General features: G+C 41.3%; 1 protein-coding gene across 1 annotated transcript in view; it reads left to right on the top strand.

The window, feature by feature from the left end:
* Positions 1–22,493, top strand: part of IREB2 (iron responsive element binding protein 2) — an 81,004-nt gene that overhangs the window by 15,577 nt on the left and 42,934 nt on the right. Inside the window, exons 2-10 of the mRNA XM_073652683.1 lie at positions 703–760; positions 2,221–2,316; positions 4,471–4,636; positions 9,787–9,924; positions 12,534–12,746; positions 12,832–12,901; positions 15,032–15,215; positions 15,748–15,887; positions 20,015–20,186. Of these exons, the coding sequence (XP_073508784.1) occupies positions 703–760; positions 2,221–2,316; positions 4,471–4,636; positions 9,787–9,924; positions 12,534–12,746; positions 12,832–12,901; positions 15,032–15,215; positions 15,748–15,887; positions 20,015–20,186 (1,237 nt within the window). The remainder of the gene's footprint in view (positions 1–702; positions 761–2,220; positions 2,317–4,470; positions 4,637–9,786; positions 9,925–12,533; positions 12,747–12,831; positions 12,902–15,031; positions 15,216–15,747; positions 15,888–20,014; positions 20,187–22,493) is intronic.

Raw genomic sequence — 22,493 nt, 5'->3', positions numbered from 1 at the left:
TTGTGCACACAGGGTTTTTGCAACAAATACCTCCTGCATACAAGTATAACAAACATGCATATTACGGTACATATAAAATGTTAAAAAGGTACAGCATAAGTATTATAGCTATACATGTATCAATATACCTCTAGACCAGTAGTGTACCCCTCGGTCCGTTTCTAGATTAATAATCAGATCCTATCTACCACCCATGACTATTGAGTGTCTAGAGATATATATGGAATAAACTGGCATTGCAGCAACCTGTGAATTAGAAAAGAGTGGAAACCTGAAGATACAAAAGGGAAACCCCCCCCCCCCCCCCCGCTTTACGCCTTTTCAGGCTTCCTCTGGGGTATGAATTTGTGCTACAGTACATTTATCACTTAAACATGAGCCGTGTATCAGGGAGTTGGAGTCGGAGGTTTGGCTTACCGACGCCACTGCCCTGATTGTCAGTCCACAGTGCTATATAATATGATGACTGCAATATATTAAGAGGATAAAAACTTTGATGGGAGAAGGAGTGCTTCTTTAATTTCAAACTCTCCTCAATGCAGTAACTTACAACAAACGCATAGTGTAATTCTACATATTATGTAAATAATGGTGCTTAAAATAACTATGCTTTATTCTCCTTTTAGTTTATTTGCTTCTAATGAAGATATGTAAACAATTGAGTTATGGATTTCTTAGTATTTATTATGTTTACTTTCTCAGGGTGGAGACTGGCACAGTGAAGTAGATAAGAGGAGGATGAATTCCACTAATATTAAAGGTACACGCAGGGCCGGCTCCAGGTTTTTCTGGGCCCCGGGCGAAAGTCTGTGTGGGCCCTTTTAACACATACACGATGCACAGATACGGCGGAGAAATATATATATATATATATATATATAATTATATATTGTTTTATTACACATGGCCCAGCCTGCCCCCTCATCCTTCACATACGCAGACATATGCGCGCGCGCACACACGGTACGCAGACATATGCGCGCGCGCACACACGGTACGCAGACATATGCGCGCGCGCACACACGGTACGCAGACATATGCGCGCGCGCACACACGGTACGCAGACATATGCGCGCGCGCACACACGGTACGCAGACATATGCGCGCGCGCACACACGGTACGCAGACATATGCGCGCGCGCACACACGGTACGCAGACATATGCGCGCACACACGGTACGCAGACATATGCGCGCGCGCACACACGGTACGCAGACATATGCGCGCGCGCACACACGGTACGCAGACATATGCGCGCGCACACACACGGTACGCAGACATATGCGCGCACACACACGGTACGCAGACATATGTACACATACAGACATACACATAGATAAAACAGACAAATATATATACACAGTCATATACACTGACATTCACATACATGCACTCACACAGACCCATTACTAATATTTTTAATATGGGGAATGGGGAATCCTCACTCACCTGTCCCCGGTCCAGTGTCCTGTCCAGCAGCTCCTCGGGTATTGGGCAGTGCAGGGCCCCCGGCGTGTCACAGACTTCATGGCCCTGGAACATCAGAGGGGCCCACTTGCGGTCGGGTCCGGGCCCCTCCCGCCCATCTGTGCAGGACCTCCGCTCCGACGGTGTTTGATTGCCGGCACTCCCCCCAGACATGGCTGCGCGCTGTCCGGCTGTGTCTGCTAGTAATGACGCGGCAGGAGCGACACACAAGCACAATTAAAGGTGCAGTGCCGTCGACCCTGCCGTGTCATTACTAGCAGACACAGCCGGACAGCGCGCGGCCATGTCTGGGGGAAGTGCCGGCAATCAAGCAGCGCCTGCGTCCCTGAACAGGTGCCGGGGAAGCAGCCAGGGCCCCGACAGTGGGTGGGTGTGTGGGCCCGGCCCCGACAGTGAGTGGGCGGGTGGGTGTGTGGGCCTGGCCCCGACAGTGAGTGGGCGGGTGGGTGTGTGGGCCCGGCCCCGACAGTGAGTGGGCGGGTGGGTGTGTGGGCCCGGCCCCGACAGTGAGTGGGTGTGTGGGCCCGGCCCCGACAGTGAGTGGGCGGGTGGGTGTGTGGGCCTGGGCCCCGACAGTGAGTGGGCGGCTGGGCCCCTCTGATTTTCCAGGGCCCCGGCACTTGCCCGGGTACGCCGGGTGCTGACGCCGGCCCTGGGTACACGGTTCCAGAGTTCACTAACTTGAGATATAACGATTTGATAATCTAAATAATCCTTCTCATTTCATATCAGTTGCAGAGAACCCCTTCAAGTACTTGCTTGAATCTCTTGAGTGCAGTCCGGATAAGACTTTTTTCAATATCTCTAAATTGGAGGGCTTGGAGTATGGTAAGTAGTGGACTGACAAATTAAAAGCTGTGTATTATTCTATCGTTCCAAGATTGACATTCTTTTGTGTGCCAGTTGCAATAAAATTGTAGCATTACAGTGTCTTACTTGGAGAAAATATTTGTTTATGGGGGGAAAAACTTGCCAGCCATGGTGTCCTTGGTATATTGTTTATTTAACCCCTTCACCCCCAAGCCTGTCTTCACCATTCTGCCGCTTTGTGGTAATAATTCTGGAACGCTTCCCACTGATTCTAGGTAAATTTTTTGTCTTTTTTTTTTTTTTTTTGCGTTTATTTGTGAAAATATCATTATTTCGGCTCAAATTTTGGAGATTTTTGCAATTTTCAAACTTTTAATTTTTATGCCCTTAATCCAGAGAGTTATACCACACAAAATAGTTAATAAATACCATATTTTTCAGACTATAAGACGCACTTTTTTCCTCCCATGGGAGTGGGTTGTAGTGAATACTCATGGTCTCGAATAGCGGACACACAGACCGGCGACACAAGCAAAAACATTTTTTTTTAGCTTAGTTTTTTCAATACTTGTTAGTCCCCTTAAGGGATCATCCGATCACTTGTAAAATACATAGCAGTACATGTATAGTTAAAATCACTATTTCCTATGATCGCCAGCTAAACCCTGCCTTTCCCTGGAGTATCGTAATGACAGGCACGGGGGTCTTCAGCAGACACTCCCCAGCTGTCATGGCAACCCATCAGCACCCCGCGATCACATCACGAGCGCTGATGGGCGCATGGAATGACGTGTTCCCCTGCTGGCCTGTGTTAATGGGTAAAAGCGGGAAATTGTCAGGGAGTGCTTTTTACGTGTTTTTCTTTTGACTACGGGGTTAGTAATTTGAATGTCTGACAGTTGCCTCTCTATTACTAACCCCTGGGCTTGATGTCAGCAGATATTACACAGCTGACATCAACCCTAAAACTATTACCTCGTTCGCCACCGCACCAGGGCAATCGGGAAGAGCCAAGGCTAAGCGCCAGAATTGCATGTGCATCACTAACATGCTTTTTTCATTAAAATTAGTGGTAATATAATGAAGATATAATATTTTATGTACTTATAATCATACCTGCTCATTCAGTCATGGGCGGGCGCAGCATTCACTCAGTGCTGGTGCCGCCCATTTATTTGAATTTTGCTCCCGGCGAGTACTGAAGTTATGGACGCTTGCGCAGTATCACGGCCAGGCAGTAAAGCTTCCAGCGCTGGGAGCCGCGCATGCGCTATGGAGCTGCTCCCCTCGCCTACGCAGTGAGGCTGTGTACTTTCCAGCTTCACTGCGCATGCGCTGTGACGAGCGGCTCCAGCGGTACACGATGAAGCTGGAAACTTCACTGCGCCGGGGTTTCCTTTTGAGATGTGTGCGTAAAAATTGGATGGCACACGCAAGGTCCATATGCCGTGTATTTTTTTTTTTTTTTCTCGCACCCATTGACTTGCATTGGTGAGTCTCATCCGATATATGCGGCCACTCATACCATGCTGTTTATTTTTATTTTTTTTTTTACCTCATCCGGATTGCAGAACAGCACAGAATCATTGAATAACATTAACAGGAGTGCAATTTGATTTTATTTTTTTATTTTAGATTGCACTCATATGATTTATACACAGATGAGAACGAGCCCTTACATTGCTGAATAAAACACCCATAATGTGGTGGAAAATATCTGGGCTCTGCTTGCAAGCCTGCATCAAAGGCATAGACATGACATATGACGTAACTGTACGTCATGTAGAGGTTAAATGATTGCCATGATGTCCTGAGTGACTGTCCTTAGTTTGAACAGTCATTCTGTGCTGACAGTCCTTTTAAGGAAGGCTCTGCAGTCTAGCTCTTAGGCCACGGCCCCACTATCAGTATTTGGTCAGTATTTTTTCTCAGGAGTGGGAGCCAAAACGAGGTGAGGAACAATCAGAGAAAAGGTATAATAGAAACTAAAATCACCCACTCCTGATTTTGTCTCCCATTCCTGAGAAAAAATACTAGCCAAATTCTGATAGTCCGTCTAAGAGGTAGGGTGGACGGATTAAAATGAGGTACCTCCATACCTCCACCAATGATGTCTAAATGATTGACTTTTTAAGACAGCTCATTTAATTACTAACTTATCTTCTACTGCAGATACCTTGCCTTTTTGCATCCGAGTGGTGCTTGAAGCTGTGATACGTAATTGTGATGGTGTGTTGGTAAAGCAGGATGATGCCATGAGAGTTTTGAAGTGGAAAACGAACTGTGAATGCCAAGAAATTCCCTTCCTTCCAGCCCGTGTTGTCCTGCAAGATTTCACGTGAGTATTGTTTAGTGATAGTTCTCATATAAAACCAAAAAACAGCCAAGAAATGTACTGACACCCTATAGGTAATGGGGAATGTCACAATCCTCTCAGAAAATATATTGTATATGTAGCAAGGAGAGTTGTATCAAAATATAATTTTTAATGTATATTAGGATAAAAAAAAAATAAACCTTCTAGCATCCTAACAAAATAAAAGGACGTTTGAAAAATATATAATTGACATAAAATTAACCTCTGGCAAAGGTTATTTACTATCTGGTTTAAGGGTGTAATCATTCAAAGTTTGAAAATTGCTTAATTTTTTTTTTTTTTTTTTCAATTTCCATCAAATTTGAGATATTTTCGTAAAAAAAAACCCCACAAAACATAGTCTTAAATTTACCACTAACACTTTTGAATTTTTTTCACCTCCTAAATAAGAAGTTTTTTTTACAAATTTGTCATCTCTATAGCTATACAGACTTGGAGAATAATGGTGCAGGTGATTGCGGGATGGCATTCTTTTTCACTGCGCTTCTGTTTTTCAGTACATTATATGGTAAAAAGAACATTGTCATTCAAATCTACAATTGGTCTCGCAAAAGCATACCCCTCATGGCTCTATCAGTATAAAAATAAAATGTTATGGCTTTTGAAAAGGGGGAGAAAAAAGACAAGTGTGCAAAAAAATTAATTAAAATTAGTCTGGTCATAAAAGGTTTAAAAATAAATGGTAGTGTTTTTAAAATTACAAATGGTCCTGAAAAAAAACAAAACTAGTCTAAATATGACTCTGTGAATATTATTAACCCCTTCCCAACATGGCCATTTCCTTTCTTCTAAGGAAACATTACCTTTTTTTTTTTTTTTCGATCCTCGTAGACGTACGAGGGCTTGTTTTTTTGTGGGACGAGTTGTACTTTTGAATGACACCATTCATCTCACCAGATAGTCTACTGGAAAATGGGGAATGGCGATTAAGTTGATGCCAATTCTATCCAGTTTTTCTTTTATTTTAGGAGTGAAAATAATCAGGAATTTAAATGATTGTGTCAACAATTTCCAAGACCCATAACATTTTCATTGTTAATGGGGTTGTGTGATTTCTTATTTTTTGCGTGGTGTCGTGATGTTTTTATTGATACCATTTTGGTATAGATATAACCTTTTGATAGCTTCTTACAGCATTTTTTTTGTTGTGCTGCGTGTACTTAAGTGCCAATACTGCATTTTTTTTTTTTTTTTTTTCTGTTTATCGTGTTTACTGATTGGGTAAATCTTATGTTTTGAGTGAACTTTTTTGGACCACATGTATATTTTTTTTTATTGTTTTTGATGAAGGAAAAGAGTGTGATTTGAACTTCTTTTTTTTTTTTAAATTCCATATTTATTAGTCCCCTTAGGCTATGTGCCCACGATGCAGAAATGCTCTGGATTTTTTCCTGAGCGTTTCTGCATCTCCCTGGCAGAAAAAAACGCATGCGGATTGTACATGCGTTTTCCTGCCAGGGACATGCGGAAGTGAAGCTTTCTTCACTTGCATTTCCGCATGCGGGGTGTCAAGCGATTTTGGCATCACTTGGAAAGTGCTTGACAACTAGGTCACACTATATAAATCCATGCAAACGGCATGGATTTATATAGTGTGACGCGAGAGAATGGTTAAAAATAAAAAAATAAACCTATACTTACCTTCTGATGGCCCCCGAGTCTTGCTGCGCTCGTTCCTGGCTGCCAAAAGGTCGCTTTACGCTGTACTGAAGGACCTGCTGTCATATGACTGTGACGTCACCGCAGGTCCTTCAGTCCTGCGCGATCTGTCGGTAAGCACAAAGAAGGAGTCCGGGGGCCGTCGGAAGGTGAATATAATCTTTATTTTTTATTTTATTCTTTTTTTTTTTACAGCTTTTAATGGTACCTGGGTGTGGAGGAGAGTCTCCTGTCCTCCACACCCGGGTACCATCCGCACATTAGAACGTGCCAATTAACGCAAGTACAGATGCAGTGTTGCGGAATTGGCGCTTTCTAATGCAAGTCAATGGCGGCGAAAACGCAGCGCTTCCGCAGAATTAATGGACATGCTGCGGATTTTTGAGCGCAGCATAAACGCTGCGGAAAAATACGCAGCATGGGCATTGAAAGTGCAGAACTGCATTGGAGACCATGGGGGAAGGTTTCCCAAGCGTTTACGCTGAGGAAATTCCACAGCGTAAACGCTTTAAAAACGCATCGTGGTCACACAGCCTTAGGGGACTTGAACCTATGCTCGTCTGGTCTCTTGTATCATATACGGCAATACCATAGTATTGCTACATATAGTAAAAATCCGTGTCCTTTGAAGCCCGTCCACTGGCGGCTGTGGTGTCGGTAATCCCAACCTCTGACTCCTCAATTTCCATGACTCCAACTCCCTCATATAGGCTCATGTTTAACTGATAAATTTACTGTAGCACAGATTCATCTCAGTCTAGACCCTCAGATCAGGAATAGGACAGACCTTTATAGGACATTTCATAACTTTCCCAAATTCTTGAATTATTATACCCAATTTATTATATATTTTAGGAGTTGGTTCATTTTATACCGACTCCACCAAAATGGACACTGACTCCACGACTCTGACTCCAGAGCCCTGGTTACTACACCTTCTACATATTGGGATAGGATCTTCGAGATTGGGAATACCCATTTAACTGTCATGCGCAGATCTCCACTCGGCCTGTGGCTGTTAAAGGCAGGTCCTCGCTGTGTGTCCCATCCATTATCTGTCTATTTTGTGTGGGCTGCTACCAACTTGTGCTGTCTGTGTGGTGGATGTTGGCTTAGGGAAGGGTAAATGAGAAATGCATATAGTTAAAGGGGATTAATACATGTTCCCCTATAACAAACTATTTTGTCTTTTAGCTATGATTCAAACGTTCGTGAATTTTCACGTGCGCATAAAGCAATCCGTGTCATAAGTGGTTTATACCTGTTTTAATCAGTGTTTAGTCAGTGTCATTTTTTACCATCCTTGTTTAATCAGTGATTTTGTTCAGGTCAAAAGTGGGCGGTTTTTGCTTTTGTTTTATTTACTCCCTTGACTCCCAGTTAAAAAAAAAAAAATAAATAAAAAATCTGCCATAAGGTTTCAGAGATATGACCCCCTTTATTTTATACTTTCTGAGTTCATTCTAGTCTTTAACCTTCTACCAGTGATCGCTGTATCTATCCTTGTAGTAACTGCCAAAATACTGTTTTTATTGAGTTTTATCTGAGCACTCCTTAAAAAAATAAAAATAAATGTTCAAGCCGTGTGTTTTTCTAATAATATTGTTTGCATAAGCTGGACATTAAGGACACGCTTGGTTGCTATAAATCCTTACCTCCTATGTTTAATATGCATGGAATCAGCCTTTATTAACTTATGAATGGTCTTTTTTTTACTTTTTAACTCTTGTTTAGGCACCCTTTTTTTTTGGGGGGGGGGGGGGTTGGTGCGCAAAAATGGGGTATATAAAGTAATATGTGTGGTTGACAAATGTGGCGTCATCTGTTCCACCCATTATAGGCAATGGTATAGTAAATTTATATGTGCGGTCCATGGGCAAAGCGCTGCATTGATGTGAAGTGCCGGACATTACGTACATGGATCGTGAGCACTGACCCGATGTGGTGTGATGACGTATGCGGATCGCGGACACTGCGCACCAGAAGTGATGCAGCACACTCGCAATGAGTTGTGTGTGTTCCATTGAACGGAAATGATGCGCATAGCATCAGAAAGTGAGGGAATGGTGCCGGGTAGTTTAAAAAGCTCGGAGAAAGTCTGTAAAACAGGCGGACACATAGGAGGTGGACTTATTGACACATCTTAAATGAATTCACTTCATTCCCTGATGAATCTCAAACAGGGAAGAAACTCGTTGGGAGGAGTTTGTTCATTAACAAAACAGTTTTTTTTCTCAAGTCACTTGGATGACTGTTGGGCACATGGATTTGCCGACATCCTGAAGGATCTTGAAATTTTGATACCTGCTGTCTCTAGGTCTGCTGAATCTGGGTCGTACTGTTCCTTTTTCCATCTTATTTTTAACATTGGACTCTTGGCATTCTCTTGATCAAGTGTGTTATCAGAGTCTGATTATTGTTGTGGAAATTGAATTCTATCTCATCTTTGCTGTAGTGGGAAATCTGTTTTGTTTGCTGTGAGGTTTTCAGCCTCCCATTGCAGAATAAACGCCCATATATTTATCAGTACCTGTATCTCTTAAGGCCCCGTCACACTAAGCGACGCTACAGCGATCCCTACAATGATACGACCTGGCAGGGATCGTTGCTGCGTCGCTATGTGGTCGCTGGTGAGATGTCAAACAGTCAGATCTTCCCAACGACACAGCAACGATGCAGCGACCCGTAACGATCTGTATAACGATGCACGCCTATGTGTTTCTGTGTCTAAGTCGTCAACAAGGTCGTTGGTAAGGTGTCAAACACAGCGATGCATGCTACCCAGCGGGACCAGCGATCTCACAGCAGGGGCCTGGTCGCTGCTAAGTGTCAAACGTAACGAGATCGCTGCTGAGGTCGCTGTTGCCTCACAAAACTTGTGACTCGGCAGCGATCTCGCTAGCGATCTCGCTTAGTGTGACGGGGGCTTTAGTCAGGTTTATATATGTTTGTGTCCTTCTATACCTGAGTTGTGGTATTTTAAGGTTTTAAATTAAGTTATGTTAAATATTTCCTAATCCTGCTGTACCTACTTGTAACTTTTCTTAAGAGAAGATATCATTTTTTTTTTTTTTTTCTCAGTTTCTATTTTGAAAACTGAATTTGCTGAATCCTCTTTATTTAGTTCTAATGTTTATGATCTACCAAGGGGGCGTGGCTCACAAGTTAATTATGCAGAGCAACCTAAAAACACACCCCAGAGGATGCTGTGACCACCGCCCCCTTGTAAAGACCAGAAAATTAGCACTAAATGTAAAGGCCATACCTCTTGAACTGTATGGTGGATTTAAAGGAAAAATTGAGACCTATTCAGGTGAGCAGCCGGAATAAAATAAGAACAAAATCTGGCTACTTTTGACCTGGTCATCTTTTAACTTCTTTGAAACAGTTGTAATGCTTTGTATTTTTCTCATTAATCTTAATGTGTTTTTAATGTGTATTTCTCATTATAGTGGCATTCCTGCGATGGTTGACTTTGCTGCAATGAGAGATGCAGTGAAGAAATTTGACCGAGATCCAAAACTTGTGAATCCAGTCTGTCCAACAGACCTCATAGCCGATCATTCTTTACAGCTGGATTTTACTAAATGGTATTTTGCATTTATTGTAAATACACACACTTAGCATATGACTGTTCTATGACTGTAGACCACATTTCTGTGAGGAACGCGAATCCCTGAATGTTGGGATCTCTACACATGTGGTGCTACATTGATTGACAATGGTAATGTCGCTATACTTTCAGCATAGCGAAAGTAATTGACTGTGACTTTTTAGGGAACTATTTTTCAGAGTTGGAAAACCCTTTTACATGAACCATAAAAAAAGCCATATGTTTGGTTTACTTCGATATATTTGTATTGCCCACCAAAATATAAAAATGGCTATACTTCCAGAATTTTTTTTTTGTTTTTTGTGGCAGGCGTACTGTACTTAAATAGTGTGAAAGCCAGGGGGAATGACTAGAGATATTAAGTGATTGCTTATACAGTACAGACCAAAAGTTTGGACACACCTTCTCATTTAAAGATTTTTCTGTATTTTCATGGCTATGAAAATTGTACATTCACACTGAAGGCATCAAAACTATGAATTAACACATGTGGAATTATATACTTAACAAAAAAGTGTGAAACAACTGAAAATATGTCTTATATTCTAGGTTCTTCAAAGTAGCCACCTTTTGCTTTGATGACTGCTTTGAACACTCTTGGCATTCTCTTGATGAGCTTCAAGTGGTAGTCACCGGAAATGGTTTTCACTTCACAGGTGTGCCCTGTCAGGTTTAAGAAGTGGGATTTCTTGCCTTATAAATGGGGTTGGGACCATCAGTTGTGTTGTGCAGAAGTCTGGTGGATACAGCTGATAGTCCTACTGAATAGACTGTTAGCTGCTTTTTTCTTGCCATAATACAAATTCTAAGTAAAGAAAAACGAGTGGCCATCATTACTTTAAGAAATGAAGGTCAGTCAGTCTGAAAAATTGGGCAAACTTTGAAAGTGTCCCCAAGTGCAGTTGCAAAAACCATCAAGCGTTACAAAGAAACTGGCTCACATGAGGACCGCCCCAGGAAAGGAAGACCAAGAGTCACCTCTGCTTCTGAGGATAAGTTTATCCGAGTCACCAGCCTCCGAAATCGCAGGTGAACAGCAGCTCAGATTAGAGACCAGGTCAATGCCACACAGAGTTCTAGCAGCAGACACATCTCTCCAACAACTGTTAAGAGGAGACTTTGTGCAGCAGGCCTTCATGGTAAAATAGCTACTAGGAAACCACTGCTAAGGACAGGCAACAAGCAGAAGAGACTTGTTTGGGCTAAAGAACACAAGGAATGGATATTAGACCAGTGGGAATCTGTGTTTTGGTCTGATGAGTCCAAATTTGAGATCTTTGGTTCCAACCACTGTGTCTTTGTGCGACGCAGAAAAGGTGAACGGATGGACTCTACATGCCTGGTTCCCACCGTGAAGCATGGAGGAGGAGGTGTGATGGTGTGGGGGTGCTTTGCTGGTGACACTGTTGGGTATTTATTCAAAATTGAAGGCATACTGAACCAGCATGGCTACCACAGCATCTTGGAGCGGCATGCTATTCCATCCGGTTTGCTTTTAGTTGGACCATCATTTATTTTTCAACAGGTCAATGACCCCAAACACTCCTCTAGGCTGTGTAAGGGCTATTTGACCAAGACTGAGAGTGATGGGGTGCTACGCCAGATGACCTGGCCTCCACAGTCACCAGACCTGAACCCAATCAAGATGGTTTGGGGTGAGCTGGACGCAGAGTGAAGGCAAAAGGGCCAACAAGTGCTAAGCATCTCTGGGAACTCCTTCAAGATTGTTGGAAGACCATTTCCGGTGACTACATCTTGAAGCTCATCAAGAGAATGCCAAGAGTGTGCAAAGCAGTCATCAAAGCAAAAGGTGGCTACTTTGAAGAACCTAGAATATAACATATTTTCAGTTGTTTCACACTTTTTTTGTTAAGTATATAATTCCACATGTGTTAATTCATAGTTTTGGTGCCTTCAGTGTGAATGTACAATTTTCAAAGTAATGAAAATACAGAAAAATCTTTAAATGAGAAGATGTGTCCAAACTTTTGGTCTGTACTGTATTTATTTACATAAATCAATCAATCTAGTCCTAGCAGCCACCATACTTTTCCCTTTAATCACCATTGTCTGTATAATGCAGATATAAGACAGGGGGTGAAATAAAGCCTAGAAATGTGTCCAGTTCTGTTACAGAATATTAACTTGTCTCTTATTAAATAATTGTGTTGACTTAAGGAATTACAGTAGTCCTCCATACAGAATAATGGCCCCACATAGGGGTGGTGGTTCTGGTGTCTGGGCCAAATGTAACCAACCTGCTGGCCAGATTTGGCCCATGGGCTGGAGTTTGACATGTGTGATCTAGACCTTTGTGTTGTACAGTCTTCTGTTTTTTCTTGTGAGCTTTTCAGAATAAATTGAAAACTAGAATTTTATTGAAGGGTTTGTCGAGGATTAGAAAAACATGGCTGTTTTATGCTGAGTTGCAATACCAGACACTTCCTATAGACTGGTGTGGTAGTGTTTGGGAAAACACATCTGCAATGTTTTTACAGTCCTTGACTTCCCCCTTTAAGTGAACTTATAAGTGAATTTAATAATGAAATATTATATAATTAGTCACATGAATGTCTCTGTCACCAGTACAGCACAGACCTTTCCTATCGCAACGTCAGTTGATTCACACAGACCAGCGTCCAAGCTTTCGCCAGCCAAATCAGCAGGTGCTAAGTCCTACTGTAGGGGACAAAGTACCTGCAAGGGAGCCTGTGATTCAGGAGCCTCAAGCAGGAGCTCTCGTGAACAGATTGAAAACACCCCAATGTTGTGTCCTTTCCACTTACAACCTATACCAGAGTAAGACCCTTCTTTACATGCTACCCCCCGGTTCTTTATAGTGCCCACATTTACATTTGTCTATTTGCACTTTCTACTTTTAAAGACCAGATGCTGCACTCAAAAGTCTTGAAATAGAATTTAACCGAAATAAGGAAAGGCTTCAATTTTTTAAGGTAAGGTTAAAAAACCCCCAAAGGGCTGGTTATATTCTAAGGCTTCATTCACATGATGAAGAATAGTAATTGATGTAAGCTTTTGCACACCAACAGTCCACGTCATAACCCTTCAGCCCCTTGATAATGCCACTAGTGCGATGAAACATGTTGGAGGCGGTGGGGGGTTGAATTTAGTTTTATCTGAAGTCTTTCATGATCATATTGATGTGTACTGCAGACACATCACTCATGTAGATACAATTCAAATAACTTCAGCAGCTTTTGATACAATTAATAAACTGCTAGAATAGGGACAGTAAGTCCTATGACTGATCTTGTCTTTTATAGTGGACATTTAGTCTTTATATTGCTACCATTGCAGCAACTTATTGGCCAAGAGCCTTAAAAGGGTTGTCCACGAGTTTCACTGATGGCCTATCTTTAGGATAGGTCATCAATGTCTGATCGGTGGCGGTGTGACCCAATGCAATATATAGTGAAGTCATTGTTCTTCTATGAGACTCAGCCTGTGGTTGAACTTCACATGGGAACAAAATTGTAGTTATAGGGACATTAAGCAGGCTCCTGCCTGCCATAGTAACCCATCTTTCAATTTGCAGAGGGCCGATGGTGTAATTTAAATGCTGCTGTTGGAGATTGACAGCAGCGTTTAAGGAGAACCTGTCATGTCCTAGTTGCTATGTACACTGCCCCCATTGCTTTGTTAGTGATGCAATGTGCATCACTAGCTAGTTTTTTCATTAAAATCGGTGGTAGTATAATGATTTTATAACTTTATATATACTTTGTCCTACCTGCTCGTATTTAGTTATAGGGGTGTGATTCTCTCATTCAGTCGTGGGCAGCACAGCATTCACTCACTGCTGGCGCTGCCCATGTATTTGAATATTGCTCCCGACAAGGTTGCGTCTAGATCGGAGGTGATTCCAGGATCCTCATACTCTCTGCTGTCTAGTTGCTTCTTCTGGCTTTTTAATGTTTTTCTTATGCTTTTTTATGCAATTGCTCATGTTTTTAATGGAGCAAACATCACAAGTCAAAAATGATTTTTTTACACTGTTGTATAATTTATGTATTTTTACACTTATATAATTTTATGGATTTGGGCAAAATTCTTTAACACTGTAAAAATACATCAATTATATAACAGTGTAAAAAAAATCATTTTTGACTTGTGATGTTTGCTCCATTAAAAACATGAGCAATTGCATAAATAAGCACAAGAAAAACATTAAAAAGCCAGAAGAGGCAACTAGACAGCAGAGAGTATGAGGATCCTGGAATCAACTCCATCTAGTAGTGTCAGTGCTGAACTGTCTACATCGGAGGGGATTTTTTTGAGACCCTCACTCCAGCAACTCTGATCTAGTCTCCTCAGCAGTGAAGTGTCTAGATCGGAGTGGCTAAAGTGAGGAGCACAAAAAATCAACTCTGATCTAGACACAACCTTGCCGGGAGGAGCAGTATTCAAATACATGGGCGGCGCCAGCAGTGACTGAATGCTGTGCCCACCCATAATTGAGTGAGCGAATCACACCCCTATAACTGAATACGAGCAGGTAGGACAAAGTGTATATGAAGTTATAAAATCATTATACTACTTCCGATTTTAATGAAAAAAGCTTGTTGGTGATGCACATGGCATCACTAACCAAGCAATGAGGGCAGTGTACATAGCAACTAGGACGTGACAGGTTCCCTTTAATTGGTAAAACTGCAGTGATCAGAGCTTGCTCTAGTTGATGTATTTACAGGCAAATGCTGGCTGTGTAACACAGCCAGCATTTGCCTTGTATGAAGCAGATTCTGCTCCTAACCGGCTTAGCAAGCCATGATGAAAATATACATCATAGATCTTATATGGAGTTAAAGTAAATCTGGACAGGGAACACTACGCAATCATGCACTCAAATATAGGGATATATGCCATAATTAAAACAGAACTATAAGCACATAAAATACTGAAGCTATTCTGTGTGTCTATGTATATTAATCTAAGGTTAAAAGGCACTCCAAAAAAAACTATAATTTTCTTTTTCAATTATTTGTTAGTGGCTATGTCCTCTGCTGTAATTAAGTGGTTTTCATCCATATGTTTAAAAGTTAACGCTGTGATTTATTTTTCAGTGGTGTTCCAAGGCTTTCAAGAATGTCACAGTGATTCCTCCAGAAACTGGAACTGTCCATCAGGTGAATTTAGAATACCTGTCCAGATTAGTTATGGAGGATAAAGGCTTCTTATACCCAGACAGTGTCCTTGGTACAGATTCTCACACTACTATGGTGAATGGCCTTGGAATCTTGGGTTTAGGTGAGTTACATTTGTTCACCACTTTCTTAAATGTTGGCTAATAAATTTCTTAAAGCAATATAAACAATCACATCTTGAAGACCTCCAAGCTTTTTATGGTATTAGTTTGAAATCAGATCTGATACAAATGCTTTATTAACTTTCTAAGTCCAGCCTGGTGTTGGTAGTGAGGATATTGTGAGGATGTTCTTGCGCCTACCGGTGCTTTATGACTAGATACGAAGGTCTTAACCATGGGACACTTTAGGGGTACTTTATCTATGCTGCACTGTATTTATGTTGTCTTCCTAGGAAGAGTTTCAGTTTTCATGTAGAAGATGTGTATGTAATAGGAATCCTAGAAAATATATCTTGTACAAAATGACATTTGTATAAAGAAACCGACTGTAAAATATTATAAATTGTCATTTAGCTTTTCTTTTCTGACGCTTATTGTGTGTTTGTCAATAATTTACTACCCTTGATAAAATAATGTTCAACTTAATAAACTGTATCACCACTTTTAATTATTATTTATTTTATTTTTTTTAAGGTGTCGGAGGAATAGAATCAGAAGCAGCTATGTTGGGCATACCCATCACGTTAACAATACCAGAAATAATTGGATGTGAGGTGACTGGCTCGGTACCAGAGCTTTCCACATCCATAGATGTCGTTTTAAGCATCACTAAGGTGAGAATTAAAATTGGATAGAACATTAGCCCCAACTATTTGTGACTGCTGTGCTTGAATCTGGCCAATGTACAGTACAGACCAAAAGTTTGGACACACCTTCTCATTTAAAGATTTTTCTGTATTTTCATGACTATGAAAATTGTGCATTCACACTGAAGGCATCAAAACTATGAATTAACACCTGTGGAATTATATACTTAACAAAAAAGTGTGAAACAACTGAAAATATGTCTTATATTCTAGGTTCTTCAAAGTAGCCACCTTTTGCTTTGATGACTGCTTTGCACACTCTTGGCATTCTCTTGATGAGCTTCAAGAGGTAGTCACTGGAAATGGTCTTCCAATAATCTTGAAGGAGTTCCCAGAGATGCTTAGCACTTATTGGCCCTTTTGCCTTCTCTCTGTGGTCCAGCTCACCCCAAACCATCTCGATTGGGTTCAGGTCTGGTGACTGTGGAGGCCAGGTCATCTGGCGTAGCACCCCATCACTCTCAGTCTTGGTCAAATAGCCCTTACACAGCCTGGAGGTGTGTTTGGGGTCATTGTCCTGTTGAAAAATAAATGATTGTCCAACTAAACGCAAACCGGATGGAATAGCATGCCTCTGCAAGATGCTGTGGTAGCCATGCTGGTTCAGTATGCCTTCAATTTTGAATAAATCCCCAAGAGTGTCACCAGCAAAGCCCCCCCACACCATCACACCTCCTCCTCCATGCTTCACGGTGGGAACCAGGCATGTAGAGTCCATCCGTTCACCTTTTCTGCGTGGCACAAAGACACGGTGGTTGGAACCAAAGATCTCAAATTTGGACTCATCAGACCAAAGCACAGATTTTCACTGGTCTAATGTCCATTCCTTGTGTTCTTTAACCCAAACAAGTCTCTTCTGCTTGTTGTCTGTCCTTAGCAGTGGTTTCCTAGCAGCTATTTTACCATGAAGGCCTGCTGCACAAAGTCTTCTCTTAACAGTTGTTGTAGAGATGTGTCTGCTGCTAGAACTCTGTGTGGCATTGACCTGGTCTCTAATCTGAGCTGCTGTTAACCTGCGATTTCTGAGGCTGGTGACTCGGATAAACTTATCCTCAGAAGCAGAGGTGGCTCTTGGTCTTCCTTTCCTGGGGCGGTCCTCATGTGAGTCAGTTTCTTTGTAGCGCTTGATGGTTTTTGCAACTGCAGTTGGGGACACTTTCAAAGTTTTCCCAATTTTTTGCACTGACTGACCTTCATTTCTTAAAGTAATGATGGCCACTCGTTTTTCTTTACTTAGCTGCTTTTTTCTTGCCATAAAATAAGTTCTAACAGTCTATTCAGTAGGACTATCAGCTGTGTATCCACCAGACTTCTGCACAACACAACTGATGGTCCCAACCCCATTTATAAGGCAAGAAATCCCACTTATTAAACCTGACAGGGCACACCTGTGAAGTGAAAACCATTTCCGGTGACTACCTCTTGAAACTCATCAAGAGAATGCCAAGAGTGTGCAAAGCAGTCATCAAAGCAAAAGGTGGCTACTTTGAAGAACCTAGAATATAAGACATATTTTCAGTTGTTTCACACTTTTTTGTTAAGTATATAATTCCACATGTGTTAATTCATAGTTTTGATGCCTTCAGTGTGAATGTACAATTTTCATAGTCATGAAAATACAGAAAAATCTTTAAATGAGAAGGTGTGTCCAAACTTTTGGTCTGTACTGTATGCAAAAGTGTTTTATGGGCTTGTTTAATGAAGAGGTTTTCTTTTTGTTTGTTTGTTTGTTTTTTTCCATCATGCTTTATTGTATCAGTCATCATTGCCACCTTACAAATAAATTCTGGAGTCTCTTTTGCTGCAGAAAGACAAAAACTAGAGATGAAAGTCCAGAATTGTTAGCGCTAAAGCAGAGAGAGGTACCTAGAGGTGCCCTTCTCCGTGTGGGTCTTTGGTTGTGAAATGCTGCAGGTGAAGGGAGTTTTAATGAATTTACTGTTTAGTAAATTCACAACATATGACTAATATTTACGTGATCCCTGATTTTGATGCGGTCTCTGGCGTTGAGCACACATCTTTCCCCGCACAGGACACCTGATTCAATCCCTTTAATAGCCGCAGGTGGATTGGAGCTGTTAACCAGTTAAATCCCGCTGTCAATCTGACAGTGGGATTTAACACGTGCTGGCTGAAAGCGCGTCATTCTGGCCACTTATCGGGCGCCACTGTCATGTGATAGTGGTGCGCTGATGGCATGTTATGACAGCCTGGGGTCTGAAGAAGACTCTGGTGAACGCCGGTTCGGGTTCATGACTGCCGTTCATAGGAGATCATCAGTAGGACTGCTTCAAAAATTTATTTGCAACAAAGAATAATACAACATAATTAGTGGGGTGGGATTACCCGTGCTGTCGTGGAGGGTTCCTGGAAATCAAATTACTAGTAAGTCTCATTCTATTTTCTCTAGTCACCCTCCAAGACCTCACCATAGGAGGAATGCCAAATAATCACTCTTGGGGGGGGGGGGGGGGGGAGGGACAATGGCCTGGAGCACTTTCCTCCCAAAGGCCAAATCAGCATTGGACATTAAATCTAGTCTGTAATGTTTCAGAAAGGTATGAACAGAGGACCATGTGGCAGCTCTGCAGATCTGCTCTATTGACGCGCTTGCCCTCTCAGCCCATGAGACTGATACTGCTCTTGGTAGAATGTGCCTTAAATTTTTCTGAAGGAACCATTTTTGGTTGTGATGTGCTCCGACAATCGCCTTCTTGATCCAATTCGTAATTGTGGTTTTTGCGGCCTTTTTCTGTCCATAATATTGTATAATCATTGGAGACAGGAAGTAGCGGGGGCTATTTGACCTCTTTGTGTTTCCTTTCCCCATTAGGGTTTGGGGACTATCCTCCTATGCTGCTGTCGTGGAGGGTGACTAGAGAAAAAGTTTTTAAAATATGAAAGAAAAAAAAAAGTTAAAATCATCCCCCTTTTTCCCCATTGAAAATAAAATAATAAAAAAAAAATTTGGTATCACTGCGCTCAGAAATGTCTGATCTATCAAAATATAAAATAAATTAATCTGCTTGGTAAACCGCATAACTAGGAAAAAATCCGAACGCCAGTGTTGCAGTTTTTTGGCCGCCACAACATTGCAATAAAATGCAGTAAGAGGCGATCAAAACATTGTATCTACCCCAAAATAGTATCAATAAGAATGTCAGCTCAGTGCGCAAAAAATAAGCCATCATCCAGCCCCAGATCCTGAAAAATGGAAATGCTACAGGTCTTGGAAAATGGCGACTAACGCAAAAACTTTTTTTTTTTTCATACAAATTTCTGAATTTATTATTATTTTTTTTTTTTTTTTTTTACTGCTGAAATAAAAAATAAACTATACATGTTTGATATCTGCATAGTTGTACTGACCTGGGGAATCCTATTGCCAGGTCAGTTATACCAATATATTCGTCATGGTAAATGAAAAAAAAAAAAATAATTTGTGGAATTGTACTTTCACCACATTTAGAACTATTTTTCCTGTTTGCCACTACACTTTGGTAAAATCAATGGTGCCATTCAAAAGTACAAATTGTCCCACAAAAACCAAGCCCTCATGGGGCTATATTGACGGGAAAAAAAAAAAAAAAAGTTATGGCTCTTGGAAGAAGGGGAGGAAAAACCGAAAATGGCTGACGTGAAGGGGATGGTGTAAAAGTTACCCTTAAAGGGTTATTCCCATCTCCAAGATCTTATTCCAATATGTAGTAGGTATAATAATAAAAGCAAATACTTTCAATTAGAAATATATAGTATAGTTCTTCTGATTCGCTATGACGCTTACCCATGTAGGCCATCCATTGAAGTAGCTTGGGTATGCCTGGTTACAACCTCTCATATAGCGACTGTTAGCTGTTAGTGGTCGTAAATATGGATACCTAAGCTACTGCAATGCCTTACATTGGGTAAGCGACATAGAAATGTAGTATAGTTTTTCTAATTCGCTAATTGGAGGTATTTATTACTACTAACGACTACTAACTACTACTACTACATCTACATCATGTTGGGATAGGATCATGGATATGGGAATACCCCTTTAACTAGTTCCTCGAAAATAATTTGGAGCAAATCCTTTTAATTTTTTCTTCCAGCACTTAAGACAAGCTGATTTAGCTGGGAGATTTGTGGAATTCTTTGGAGAGGGTTTGTCTCAGCTTTCAGTTGTCGACCGTACCACAATAGCCAACATGTGCCCAGAGTATGGTGCCACAGTGGCCTTCTTTCCAGTGGACCAAGTAACCCTTAGCCACCTGAAACAAACTGGTAAGTATTCCTCACTGGCTATCTGGCAGTTATGTACGATGCATGATTTATAAGATGCTATGGAATATGTTGGTGCTGTGAACATGGAAAATTATTTTAGGAATCTGTTCATATCATGTTTGTCGGGAATTAAACTTCAAACAAATGCCTCAGATTGGCCTTTTAATATGAGCATCCTGGATACTCATTACATTAAAGAAGCACTCAAAATTCTTTTCTTAATATATTGCAATCATCGTATTATATAGCACTGTGTACTTACAAAACCTAATTTTGCCTTTCTACCCAGCTAATTCTTCTTTTCCATTAGATCTATGACATCATGTGATTAAAAACTGACTAGGTGAATCCTTCTAAGCTCTATGTAGAAACAAGAGGTCAATTTTCCCTGTATGAGTCATAAGTCACTGCAAAAGTGCCTGGCTGGGGGAGGAACAGAGCAGCTGGGTCATAAGTTGAAGAGGGGAATGATAAATGCAGGGACAAGAGACTTCCTGTTTCCACATAGAGCAGAGCAAAGAGAAGAATTTACTGGGTAGAAAGGCAAAATGAGCAATTGTAAGTACACAGTGATATATAATATGATTGCAATATATTAAGATGATAAAAACTTTGATGGGAGTGCTTCGTTAAGCGTGTCTACTACTGCTGCTAGGAACAGTTATATATATATATATATATTATCAGTACAGACCAAAAGTTTGGACACACCTTCTCATTTAAAGATTTTTCTGTATTTTCATAACTGAAAATTGTACATTCACACTGAAGGCATCAAAACTATGAATTAACACATGTGGAATTATATACTTAACAAAAAAGTGTGAATCAACTGAAAATATGTCTTATATTCTAGGTTCTTCAAAATAGCCACCTTTTGCTTTGATGACTGCTTTGCACACTCTTTGCATTCTCTTGATGAGCTTCAAGAGGTAGTCACCGGAAATGGTCTTCCAACAATCTTGATGGACTTCCCAGAGATGCTTAGCACTTGTTGGCCCTTTTGCCTTCACTCTGCGGTCCAGCTCACCCCAAACCATCTCGATTGGGTTCATGTCTGGTGACTGTAGAGGCCATGTCATCTGGCGTAGCACCCCATCACTCTCCTTCTTGGTCAAATAGCCCTTACACATCCTGGAGGTGTGTTTGGGGTCATTGTCCTGTTGAAAAATAAATGATGGTCCAACTAAACGCAAACCGGATGGAATAGCATGCCACTGCAAGATGCTGTGGTAGCCATGCTGGTTTAGTATGCCTTCAATTTTGAATAAATCCCCAACAGTGTCACCAGCAAAGCACCCCCACACCATCACACCTCCTCCTCCATGCTTCACGGTGAGAACCAGGCATGTAGAGTCCATCCGTTCACCTTTTCTGCGTCGCACAAAGACACGGTGGTTGGAACCAAAGATCTCAAATTTGGACTCATCAGACCAAAGCACAGATTTCCACTGGTCTAATGTCCATTCCTTGTGTTATTTAGCCCAAATAAGTCTCTTCTGCTTGTTGCCTGTCCTTAGCAGTGGTTTCGTAGCAGCTATTTTACCATGAAGGCCTGCTGCACAAAGTCTCCTCTTAACAGTTGTTGTAGAGATGTGTCTGCTGCTAGAACTGTGTGGCATTGACCTGGTCTCTAATCTGAGCTGCTGTTAACCTGCGGTTTCTGAGGCTGGTGACTCGGATAAACTTATCCTCAGAAGCAGAGGTGACTCTTGGTTTTCCTTTCCTGGGGCGGTCCTCATGTGAGCCAGTTTCTTTGTAGCGCTTGATGGTTTTTGCAACTGCACTTGGGGACACTTTCAAAGTTTTCCCAATTTTTCGCACTGACTGACCTTCATTTCTTAAAGTAATGATGGGCACTCGTTTTTCTTTACTTAGCTGCTTTTTTCTTGCCATAATACAAATTCTAACAGTCTATTCAGTAGGACTATCAGCTGTGTATCCACCAGACTTCTGCACAACACAACTGATGGTCCCAACCCCATTTATAAGGCAAGAAATCCCACTTCTTAAACCTGACAGGGCACACCTGTGAAGTGAAGACCATTTCCGGTGACTACCACTTGAAGCTCATCAAGAGAATGCCAAGAGTGTGCAAAGCAGTCATCAAAGCAAAAGGTGGCTACTTTGAAGAACCTAGAATATAAGACATATTTTCAGTTGTTTCACACTTTTTTGTTAAGTATATAATTCCACATGTGTTAATTCATAGTTTTGATGCCTTCAGTGTGAATGTACAATTTTCATAGCCATGAAAATACAGAAAAATCTTTAAATGAGAAGGTGTGTCCAAACTTTTGGTCTGTA

Source organism: Phyllobates terribilis, unplaced genomic scaffold (genome assembly GCF_046119375.1).
Source record: "Phyllobates terribilis strain yellow unplaced genomic scaffold, ASM4611937v1 Scaffold_11__3_contigs__length_659146591, whole genome shotgun sequence".
NCBI lineage: Eukaryota > Metazoa > Chordata > Amphibia > Anura > Dendrobatidae > Phyllobates > Phyllobates terribilis.
The sequence above is the reverse complement of the archived record's forward strand: the minus strand, read 5'-3'. Positions and strand labels throughout refer to the sequence as shown.